Raw genomic sequence first — 10,903 nt, forward strand, 5'->3', positions numbered from 1 at the left:
ATAAATAGGCTTTGTTCAAATGGGGCACTTTTGACCCGGGCAGATATTACTAAATTTACTACTGTGGTGTTTAGCTAAATGTAAAAATATCAAAAAGTACCCCCAGATGCTCAGAAACACAGCTGTCATTTTGTCTTCTTTATATGGTCCTAGAATCCTGACTGGCTACATCTACAGAAAAGTAGACCATGATGTCGGGACCATGAAGAATCAACACAGGCTTAAATACAACTGTTTACTTTTAGTTTGGTTTGGATGAAGTGACCAGTATTTATGACATTAATCAGTCTGGAATTCTAGGGTGACATCATCTCTTCCAATATGCTGGCTCTGTTCTGGCCATCTGGGGTACTCTCTCACTTTTCCCAGGGCCTTGAACATGTGCTTTCCAGAGCACTTACACTTCTGTGCCGTGTTCTTCTGATTAGCTTGTCCATCTCCACTCCAGACCATCCATGCTTAAAAACCTTCATATCCTCACTGCTTCACACCTTGCTCAACACAAAATGAGCACACAGGAAATACTCAGTGAATAAATGCTTGCCAAAAAAAAATCAAAGAAATTTAAAAGTTATTTTTTAATTGATAAACTTCCTGTTCCAGTATGGCTGAGTAAACTCCAACTGGCCTGTCTTTCTACAGAAAACAACTGTAAACTCTGGACACACACACACACCCCCCCCAAGAAATCTCCTAGGCCACTAGATTTCACTGGTGAACTCTATCAAACATTTAAGAAGAAATGACATCAGTGTCACACAAATTCTTTCAGGAAATAAAGGAGGAAGGAACATTTCCCAACTCGTTTTATGAGGCCAGCACAACCTTAATGCTAAAACCTAAAGATATTACCAAAAAGGAAAAACAAACTCCATGAACTGATAAATTTCGTTCATGATCAGAATGCATTTGGCTATCCTCACGTGTTTGACGTGTACAAATAGTGCTTCTAGCAAATTTATATAAAGTATTTCTTACTGATTTGTCAGAGAAGAAAAATTACTAATTTTAAGATTTGTATTTTAGGGCTTCTCTGGTGGCGCAGTGGTTAAGAATCCGCCTGCCAATACAGGGCACATGGGTTCGAGCCCTGGTCTGGGAAGATCCCACATGCCGCAGAGCAACTAAGCCCATGTGCCACAACTACTGAGCCTGCGCTCTAGAGCCCATGCTCCGCAATGATAGAAGCCACCACAATGAGAAGCCTGCGCACCTCAACGAAGAGTAGCCCCCACTCACCACAACTAGAGAAAGCCCGTGCACAGCAACGAAGACCCAACGGAGCCAAAAATAAATAAATTTATTAAAAAAACAAAAAAAAGATTTGTATTTTAGTGTCCACCAGACGGGCCTGTACAATTTTGTGGAAATTAACTCCAAAATGTAATGGAATTGGCCTCCTGTATCACCAATTTCAGTCCATCCAGATTTATCCATCAGTGGTTTGAAAATGGAAATAGATTATATAGCACAGGGAACTATACTCAATATTTTATAATAACCTATAAGGGAAAAGAATCTAAAAAAGGATGTATGTATATCTGAATCACTTTGTTGTACACTTGAAACACAACAGTGTAAATCAACTGTACTTCAATTAAAAAACAAACAGGCAACCCCCGCCTCAAAAAAAAGAATCTAATTGGATCTCCTTGCCCCTTTTTGGAAAAACCTGTTCATCCCAGGCCAATTTGCAGGCCAGTTTCCTGCTCTAATTAATATATTTGATGGGACATTAATGGACAGGCTGTTCTTCAGTTGGGTGCGCACCCCTAGTCCAATCAGCTATTGCTGGAGGGGGTCGGGTAGTAGGAAATATGGTGGCCGAGGGCTGGCTCATCAGCAGGGCCTGTGGGAGGGGAGGTTTTCCTTAGAAGGGGTCGTGGGCACAGCAGATACCATCACTGTTCAGCACGGTAGCTGTGGTGAGTCGTGGCAGCCTCCTTATCGTATTTTCTACATACTCTTCAAGAAAATAGTTCATCTCCTTATTAATCATGGGACACCACCACAGTGGTCACTACTAGTGCAGCACTAGCCGCCAGTCTACATTTCTTCTTTCTGTGGCAGGTGTAGGATGATCAAATCGCTAACATCAGTGGCTCTTCCTCACTTTTCTGAGGTATATGGAATACTGCTTCTTCCTCAAAAGACACATAATTCACTTTCAATGAGGTCTGCACTCCACTTACCAGGAAAGGTCTAGACGAGGCACAAGCAAAATGGTGATGCTTTGGGTTCTGGGATCCGGAGTGTGTCTTGCTAAGGGAAGATTTATGACGCTGAACCAAAGTCCTTAGAAAATGCCAAGGAAAAAGACTGAGAAAATCAAGTCCAGGTGGCCAAGTCCAGAGGGCAGAACAAGGTCAAAAACAGGAGACAATCCAAGGATCAGGTATCGAGCAAAACTAGAACAGATGGAAGGTGATGTGAGCACTGCTGAGTGTGCCTTTGCTTGCTTTTATGGATGCACCAGGTGGCGCAGGGTGGGTAATGCTGGCCTAAGGGCATATGATTGAGGGGGACATTCAGGAAAAGTCTGTTCCTTCTCCTTCTCCATTTACCCCTGGTTAAGTTTTTTTGTCTCCGGTCTCTGGAGAGTCATTCCAACTCTCCTCCATCACCTTGGAACCATTTACTTTCTGCTGTGATTACTTCTTCCTGCCTACCTCAGACTCTCCAATTCCTCTAATAACCTGGATTTCAGTGGGGCATGGTTTGAGCCCTTTAACCAGCTTGCTTTAAAGGACACAGCCCGGAAAAAAAAAGAAAAAGAAAGAAAGAAAGAAAGAAAGAAAGAAAGAAAGAAAGAAAGAAAGAAAGAAAGAAAGAAAGAACACAGCCTGGAAGGTGAATTTAGCATCTGCCTTGCGGGTTACTGAACCTGTTCCTTCAGCATGTGCATGCTTGGGGATCAAGAAGAGCGAGCTTTGTGCCCTCCCCAGGGAAACCCTGCTCCTGCATGCCACTATGCCACAGAGCTGCTTTCTCTGCCCACCCACTCCCGAGCCTGTTCAGCTGCCAAGTAGAGGCAGCCGTTAACAAGGTCACTTGTTATCACCTCTCTGATTCGCTCCCATGTCATCTTAGGAACTCACGCCCCATTCTTCCGGTTGGGTAATCCACATGGTAACAAGTGATATCTCCACACGTGCTGCATATACCACACGTGGCCTGAAAAAGACATACGCACAGCTCTATAGGCAAATACGATGCCACTGATAATTCCAAATAGGAGAAGGTGCCTTGATTGGCTCAACTGACCCCGAGGCCATTAAAATGTCATTGTTCCCAAGGAAAACGTTTTTAAGGTCAATCCACGGTTGCCCTACTCACAAATGACCAAGTCTGAACCCGTATCTCCACCTGAGACAACTTTTCTTGTTACGCAACCCAGAATACCTGCGATGTCACTGACCCAAGGGCAATTTCTAAGGGTGGGGTGAGCGTGAGGGCTTGGGGCTGTTCCCAGAATCCCTATCTGGGATGCGTTTACAAATGGTGATCGGTCCAGGGTGCCTGAAATCTTATTAGCACTGCATGATGGGAGCATTGAAGCAAAATGGGCTTCTGTGGACTGGCACGGGAGCCAAGCTCACTCTTTTAGTACAAACTATAATCTTATTCATAATTTTGGGGCTATTCCTAGAATGTACATTCTATCTATTAAAATGCTTTGTAAAATAGAAGCCTATTGTTGATAAAGCATCAGCTATTACCTAAAACACTCACTTTTCAGAACCAATATTTTCTCCCTGAGAAAAAATTTTTTCTGCTGCTTCTGAGGTGTCTGTTATTTGGTACTATTCCAACAGCCCTCAACTCTGAAATGTTTACACTAGCTAAACATACACAACTTACAAAGAACTGGCCACTTCACCCGGAATTTCCACCTATTCACTTAATCAATTGCAACATTGAAGCAGGCATTACCTTGGTCAAGGCTATACTTCAATTCAAGAAGTATTTAACTGTTTACCAGTGGCTAAATGCTGACTCAGGATCAAGGGAATTGTTTATTGAGTACACAGTGTTTGCAACACATGGGACAGATTTAAACTGGACAGAGAAAAACCCCATCACAAAAGTGCTTCAGGTTACCACTGATCATAAAATGGCAGGCAAAATCATTTCTGCCATGAACTGATTGTGGTGACTTCTCTCTTTATTAACATGAACAGAAATATCATCCAGCCCTCTAACACAGAGTATAGGGGTAGAGCGTTCCGCAGGAGTTTAGAACTTACGTCAACACAAGCCTTTCTCAACCAACCAAGTAGTATTTCCTGAGTACCTACAGCGGAGGAGACACAGGTACTAAGAGACGCGTTGACCTTTTGAATAAGCAATTTCAATTGTTTTTCTTATTCAAGTAACTCAGGATCCACAGTAACTCCATCTAATGAGCCACCAAAGGAACTGCAAGTTGAACTAAACTGATGTCCACCACAAAATCCTTTTTCTCTTGAACTCTATAAAGTCTCCTTTCTCTGTGCATCTAACTAAATAGCTACCTGTAAATAGAGTACACATAGCAACAATATACACCCACATATATTTTTCCACATCTGTTATCTTATTTAAGAGCAAGGGGTTTTGGAGTCAGAACTGAGTTCCATTTGTGACTGTCATAGTAAGTAAATGTGACCTTGTGTAAATCACTTAAGCTCTCTGGGTCTCAGTTTTCTCATCTCTAAAATGGGATTCATAATAGAAATTGGGTAATTATAAGGATTAAAGGAGCTAATATTAGCAAATTTCTTAGCACAGGGAGTACATAATCCATAAATCGTAGATTTAATTATTATTCTTTAATAATTGTCCCAACCTTTGTAAGTCTACCAGGCACTTATAATAATCTCTGTTGAACAGATGAGATTAAGTAATTTATCCAGGGTTCAACAATTCAGCAGTGGCAGCTCCAGGGCTTCTGATGCCAGGCCCCAAGACTCCCACCATCACCCCCAGTCAACCTTATAGACTTTTACAGAATGGGCTGCACTGTCCAGCACAAGAAGAGAATTTTCCTTGGTGAAGGTCAGTGCCACAGGATGGGAAAGACCGTGGGTGATGATGGGCTTCAGTACTGGAAACTCCTCAGGTTTTCCTAAGCATAGGACAGCCTGACCAGAAGTATCGGCAACAATCACGTTCCCCTGGTGATCAAAGGTCACAGCGGAGGCGGTTATTTTGGAGGGGAAAAAGAGGCTCAGCCCAAAGGTATCCACCTGGCCGATGAGCTGCATACTTGCGCTGAACACCTTCACCGTGGTGCTGCAGGCCCCGGTCCCCACAGCCAGGGGGTGCTCTAGGATCGCAATGGCCCCGGTGAGCCAGGACACCGCCACCCCCCGGGGATAGCACAGGTGAGTTTGCAACCGTTCAGTTCTCCGGAGGACCCCTTCTGGAAAGTCGACTTCCAGGAGGTGCAGGGACCCCGCCTCCGCATCAGTTACCATGACCCCATTCTGAGGGGTGGTCTCCACACCCCAAGGCAAGGAGAACTGGCCCCCGATGACAAGCTTGATCTGGCCAAAGAAGTCAAACACTTTGATGGAGCGGTCGCCGGCGTCGGTGACAACCACATGGCAGTCGTTGGTGACGGTGACGTCAAGTGGGTACCTAATGTCCTGAGCAGCGTCCCCCTTCTCTCCAAACTGATGGGCACATCCTCCCCCAGCGTCAAAGATCTTGACACGCCTCCTGCCGTCGTGCACCACCACGACTCGCCCCGTCTTTGGACACAGCGCCAGCCCAGTGGGGTTGACCAGGGTCCCCCAGCCTCCGAAGGCGTGGTGGCAGGTGAGGACCCCGGGGGCGGAGGGGGCGGCGCGGGGGGCGGCTGGGGCCGGGCGCAGCGCGGAGCCCAGGAGCTCCAGGAGGTGCAGCACCGGCAGGCAGTCGCTGGTGTCGCAGCCCCTGCAGGCTCGCCGGCAGAAGGGGCACTCGAGGGCCAGCGTCCGCGGGTGCGCCAGGGCGGCCACGCAGGCCAGGCAGACCACGTGGCCGCAGGGCAGGTTGCGCGGGCGCCGCTGCTGGCGGTGGCCGAACCGCTCAAAGCACACCTTGCACTCGAGCAGGCTGATCTCGGCCTCGCGCACCAGCTCCCGCAGCGCCCGCCCGCTCCCGGAGGCCTCGGCACCCATCGCGCGGCCTGAAGCGCTCCCGCCGCGCCGGCAGCCTGCGGAGCTGTACGCTGCCCCCGCGCCGCCCAGGGTCACGGTCACGGGGCGGGGCGCTGGTCCTGACGTCGGCGGCGGCCGGCCGCTCGGCCGAGACCTGCTGCCCCCTGGTGGGCACTGCATCCTGAGGGCCTGACAGTGGACATTGACAAGCTGTAGCCACAGCGCGTGGTCAGACCTGTAATCTTCACAACAGTCATGGATGGATTATCTTCAATTTACACTTGAGGAAACATACATATTGAGGACAAGCGGGTTGCTCCCTCGTACCCAGCAGAGTGCCCTGCAATTTCCCGTCGGCAGCGCTGGGTGCTGGGGCTGGCCAGGCATGGAACCTGGTCTCAGAGCTGACGATGCTTATGATCTGACTGGGAAAACACAGACGTACAAGGGAAATTAAAATCCAAGGGGGTGAGGCAGGTGCACGTACTTCTTTTGGGTCTTCTATCACTCTCGGAATACAGTAGATGCTTCATGACTACTTGTAAAATGAATTTATGTATGAATGAAGCAATGTTACAGGAAAATATATGCAATCCACTAGATGAATTTGTGTCAGAGGCGGGGGCTATGGCTGGGAATGTCTTCCAGAGAAATTAATATGAAAGAAGAAAGCTGTTAGTTAATAATAAACTTACTCCATGCCTGCCGTCTTTTAAGTGGTTTCCATAGGTTATCTTATTTAAACCACATGACAATCCTACTAGGTGTGTTACTTTCATCACCCATTTTCTACCATAGTGTTTGTAGAGGTTAAGTTTCTTACCCAGGGTCACATGGCTAGGAAGTGGCCAGGCTGGGATTTGAAGCCAGGCAGTCTGACTGCAGAGCCCACACTCTTAACTATCCCAGTCTTTTCAAACTTGGTTGCACATGGTAAATACCTGGGTCTCATCCTCCAAAGATTAATTTGTCCAGGGTGTGGGCTGGGCAGCTGGGATTTTTCTAAAGCTCCCTAGGGGCTTATCATGTGCAGCCAAGTTTGAGAACCACTGTGATATGACAGTCCCACACATGACAGCAGGTTAAATTCTTTCCACCTCAATCAATATGGAAAGCACAGAGAATCTACAATATGTTCAAAGATCTTCAAACAGGAGATAGCACAATCTCTCTCAGGAATCGCGGTGGTACTACAAGCAGTCACTTTCAGGAGTCTCCCCTCAATGGATCACATGAACATTGTCTTTGGCAAAACCACTTATCAGATCACTTCTCCTCATTTAGAGATAATTACTGTGATCATTCACCCTCTTATTGGCTAGACTTCTGAGAAAACAAGGGATTTTTATCCCATTAAATCCCCTGGAGGAAGCTTTAATGTAAGACAAGAAAGAACATTTTCTTATGCAGTGTTACAAGATTCAAAGATTATCTGTGTATTGGGACACAGTAACCAACTTAATATTATAATTTCAGACTACAATACATTTTCATTCCAAATAGAAGTTACTTTCTGAAGTAATCCTTAAGTCAAGAAAAACATTCAGGAAATCTAAATTCCATCTAAAAACGGAATATGTTTAGAATTAGTACTAAAAGAGATATAATGAGAGCCATGTATAGAATATTAAATTTTCTAGTAGCCACATTTTAAAAACGAAAAAGAAACTAGTAAAATGAATTTAATTGCATAATTTAATCCAGAATATCCCAAATGATATCCTTATGACATGTAATCACTGTAAAAACTATTAATGAGGGCTTCCCTGGTGGCGCAGTGGTTGAGAATCTGCCTGCCAATGCAGGGGACGCGGGTTCGAGCCCTGGTCTGGGAAGATCCCACATGCCGCGGAGCGGCTGGGCCCATGAGCCACAATTGCTGAGCCTGCGCGTCTGGAGCCTGTGCTCAGCAACAAGAGAGGCCACGACAGTGAGAGGCCCGCGCACCGCGATGAGGAGTGACCCCCGCTTGCCGCAACTAGAGAAAGCCCTCACACAGAAACGAAGACCCAACACAGCCATGAATAGATAAATAAATAAATTTTAAAAATTATTAATGAGATATTTTACTGTTTTTTTTTTTTTTTTTTTTTAGTACTAAGTAAAGTTCAGTGTGTATTTCAAACTCACAGCACATCCTAATTCAGTTCAGTAACCACATGCAGCTGGCGGTTACTGCGGGGAACAGTTAAGAGATCTAAACCAAGCCTGTGATTAATTACCTTCTCAAGATGCTTTTCATACGGATTTCACTGATGCTCAATGTGCTTCTAACTTGTCTCTGCTCCAACATTGTTTTAAAACGAATCCAAAGACCCCCAGCTCATTGCTGTGACGGAGCTTCTACCCCATCCCTCAGCGACGTCTTGCCAGTGAGCGTGAGTCTCAGTAGAGAGGAGCTCTGCTTGGTGAGTAGCCTGCCTTCTTCTTCTTGATCCTGTGCTGTCCCCGTGCGGCAACCAGTAGTACTGCACCAAGAGGCTGGCGGCGTTTAGCGAGGTAAACCAGACGAATCTGCAATAAATACGACTTACTTAAGAATGTTCACAGTCATCGCTCTGCCACTTGGTAGTTAGCACAGTGGTTCTGGAAAGCATTGTGGCACATACACCGACAATCCACCCTGACGATTTGCTGTCAAGACTCTAATTGGTAAATTTAAAGTATGGAAATGTAACTTTGTGGCGTTTTATCAGTCAAAGCTTTCTCAGTGACACAAAGCTTCGGAACTAAACACAAGTAGGTTTGCGTCTTTCACAGCTGAGGATCCCCACATTCTAGCTGGGCATCGTTAGCAATCATTTTCTTCACTGTTTGCTGCTTCTCCATGGAGTTAAACACAAATGCTGTTCCAGCGTTCCTGTCAACCCAACCCACACCCTCCCTCCCTTTTCACTTGTCCTTTTTCTACTTTACCAAGTGTATAGAGTCCAGTTTCCCTTTTTATCCAATCTTAAAATTGCTCTTTATCTTCATCCTTTCTTTCTTTTTCTGAAGACAGAAACTAAGTTCTAGGAGAGCAGGAACCATATCCACAGTGCCTAGCGCATGCCTGGTACACAGCAGGAGCCCAATACATGTTTTTTAAATGGATGAACTAATGAATACTTAAAAGGATACTACTTACAGGCAGCAAACCCCAATGTTATACCTTTCCTTTGATGATTCTCTAGTATTTATAGGAAGTATTGTTAGGAAAATAGCACTTGCTTATCTCTAGAGTCAATGTTGAAAGGTTTCTCAAATACCTTATATAGTGCAATCCTTGTCGCACATATACACACGCTGATTAATAAAAGAAATGCCCTGGGGACTTCACTGGTGGTCCAGTGGTAAAGAATCTGCCTTCCAATGCAGGGGACGTGGGTTCGATCCCTGGTCAGGTAACTAAGATCCCACATGCCGCAGTGCGACTAAGCCCACGCGCCACAACTACTGAGCTCGTGCGCCTCAGCTGGAGAGCCCACGCGCCCTGGAGCCTGCGTGCCACAACTAGAGAAGAGAAAACCCGCACGCCACAACTAGAGAGAAGCCCACGCACCACAACGAAGATCCCGCGTGCCGCAACTAAGACCCATCACAGCCAAAAATAAATTTAAAAAAAAAGAAGCGATGCCCCGAGTCTTAACTCTAACATTCTGAGTTTCCTATGAAGAATCGTCCCTCCTCCATGGCGAAGTCTCCATGGATTTCCTCTGTGCTTCCCTCCAATACTTCTTACTTAGAGGGTCCTGGAATAGCACGACCATCTCTTCCTCCTTCCACCTAGAACAAGCCCTGAGGTCTGTGGAGGCAAAGGATTTGAAGAATAGATCTTGTGGTCAGTGGCTGACTCCTGTGCAAAGGACCATGCCGCAGAGGGGTGGAAATGGAGACCCAGCTCAGGGTGGTTACAGCAGAGATGAGGGGGCGGAGGGTGACAGGCTGAGGAGTCTGGGGGAGGGAGTTAGTGCTTAGGCACATGGACTGCTGGTTTTGCAAGTGTGGGAAGACATGCCACACACATGCAGTTGAGAAGGAATTCCAGAACGAGTCCAACGACACAGTTACATCCCAGATTGTACCTGACAATGACGAGAGGAAGGAAGAGAGCAAGCCACATAGAATAGAAGCATCTCAGTCCAGGAGGAGAGGTGCAACCTTTGAACAGAGAAGGAGCAAAGACTGTAGGCGCTTTAGCATGGGCTTGTGAGCTCACAGGAGCAAAAGCTTGCTACCATTACGAACCTGAATCCCTCCTGGGTTGGTGAGTTTTGAGTTTCAGGCAGCCTCCGGGCACCTCCTTAACAGGCAGATCTCCATCACCTGTGTGGTTCCTTGGACCCAACCTGGATTCTGGTCTCCAGGTTTGCTCTCCCCTAAGGGCACCTGGTCTTCCAGCACCCACTCTGACCACCTATCTAATTTCATAACTCGTGCCCCACGTGCTTGGCTTCAGGGGTGAGGGATTTGGTGGGGAGGGGAAAGTGGTGCAGGCTCGAAGGTTTTGAGCACACACAGAAAAATGAGCTGGAGATGTATGGTTGAAAATGAGAAACTGGAGATTTCAAAGTTTCTGAAATTTTCATAAACACACAATGAAATAATTTTTGTAATACACGCCATCCTATTAACATGAGCTAAACAATCTAAATCATTTAAATATTAGGTAGTGCGGTAAGAGAGGAATGTCTGATTTAACAAAATGTGATTTTTAATGAAAAACTGAAAAGTTTTGAATCTAAACTTTCATAATGAACAGACATGAATCCAGCCCCTAAGTACACTGTACTTTGTAA

The 10,903-nt window shown here is 46.0% G+C and overlaps 1 protein-coding gene across 1 annotated transcript; it reads right to left on the bottom strand.

Annotated features, from left to right (window-relative positions):
- Positions 1-4,147: 4,147 nt before the first annotated feature.
- On the bottom strand, positions 4,148-6,189 carry NHLRC1 (NHL repeat containing E3 ubiquitin protein ligase 1). The gene has a single exon (XM_036867796.1). It carries the CDS (start codon positions 6,144-6,146, stop codon positions 4,959-4,961), a length of 1,188 nt encoding a protein of 395 aa, XP_036723691.1. The 5' UTR covers positions 6,147-6,189; the 3' UTR covers positions 4,148-4,958.
- Positions 6,190-10,903: the final 4,714 nt, after the last annotated feature.

Source organism: Balaenoptera musculus, chromosome 11, assembly GCF_009873245.2.
Source record: "Balaenoptera musculus isolate JJ_BM4_2016_0621 chromosome 11, mBalMus1.pri.v3, whole genome shotgun sequence".
NCBI classification, from domain to species: domain Eukaryota; kingdom Metazoa; phylum Chordata; class Mammalia; order Artiodactyla; family Balaenopteridae; genus Balaenoptera; species Balaenoptera musculus.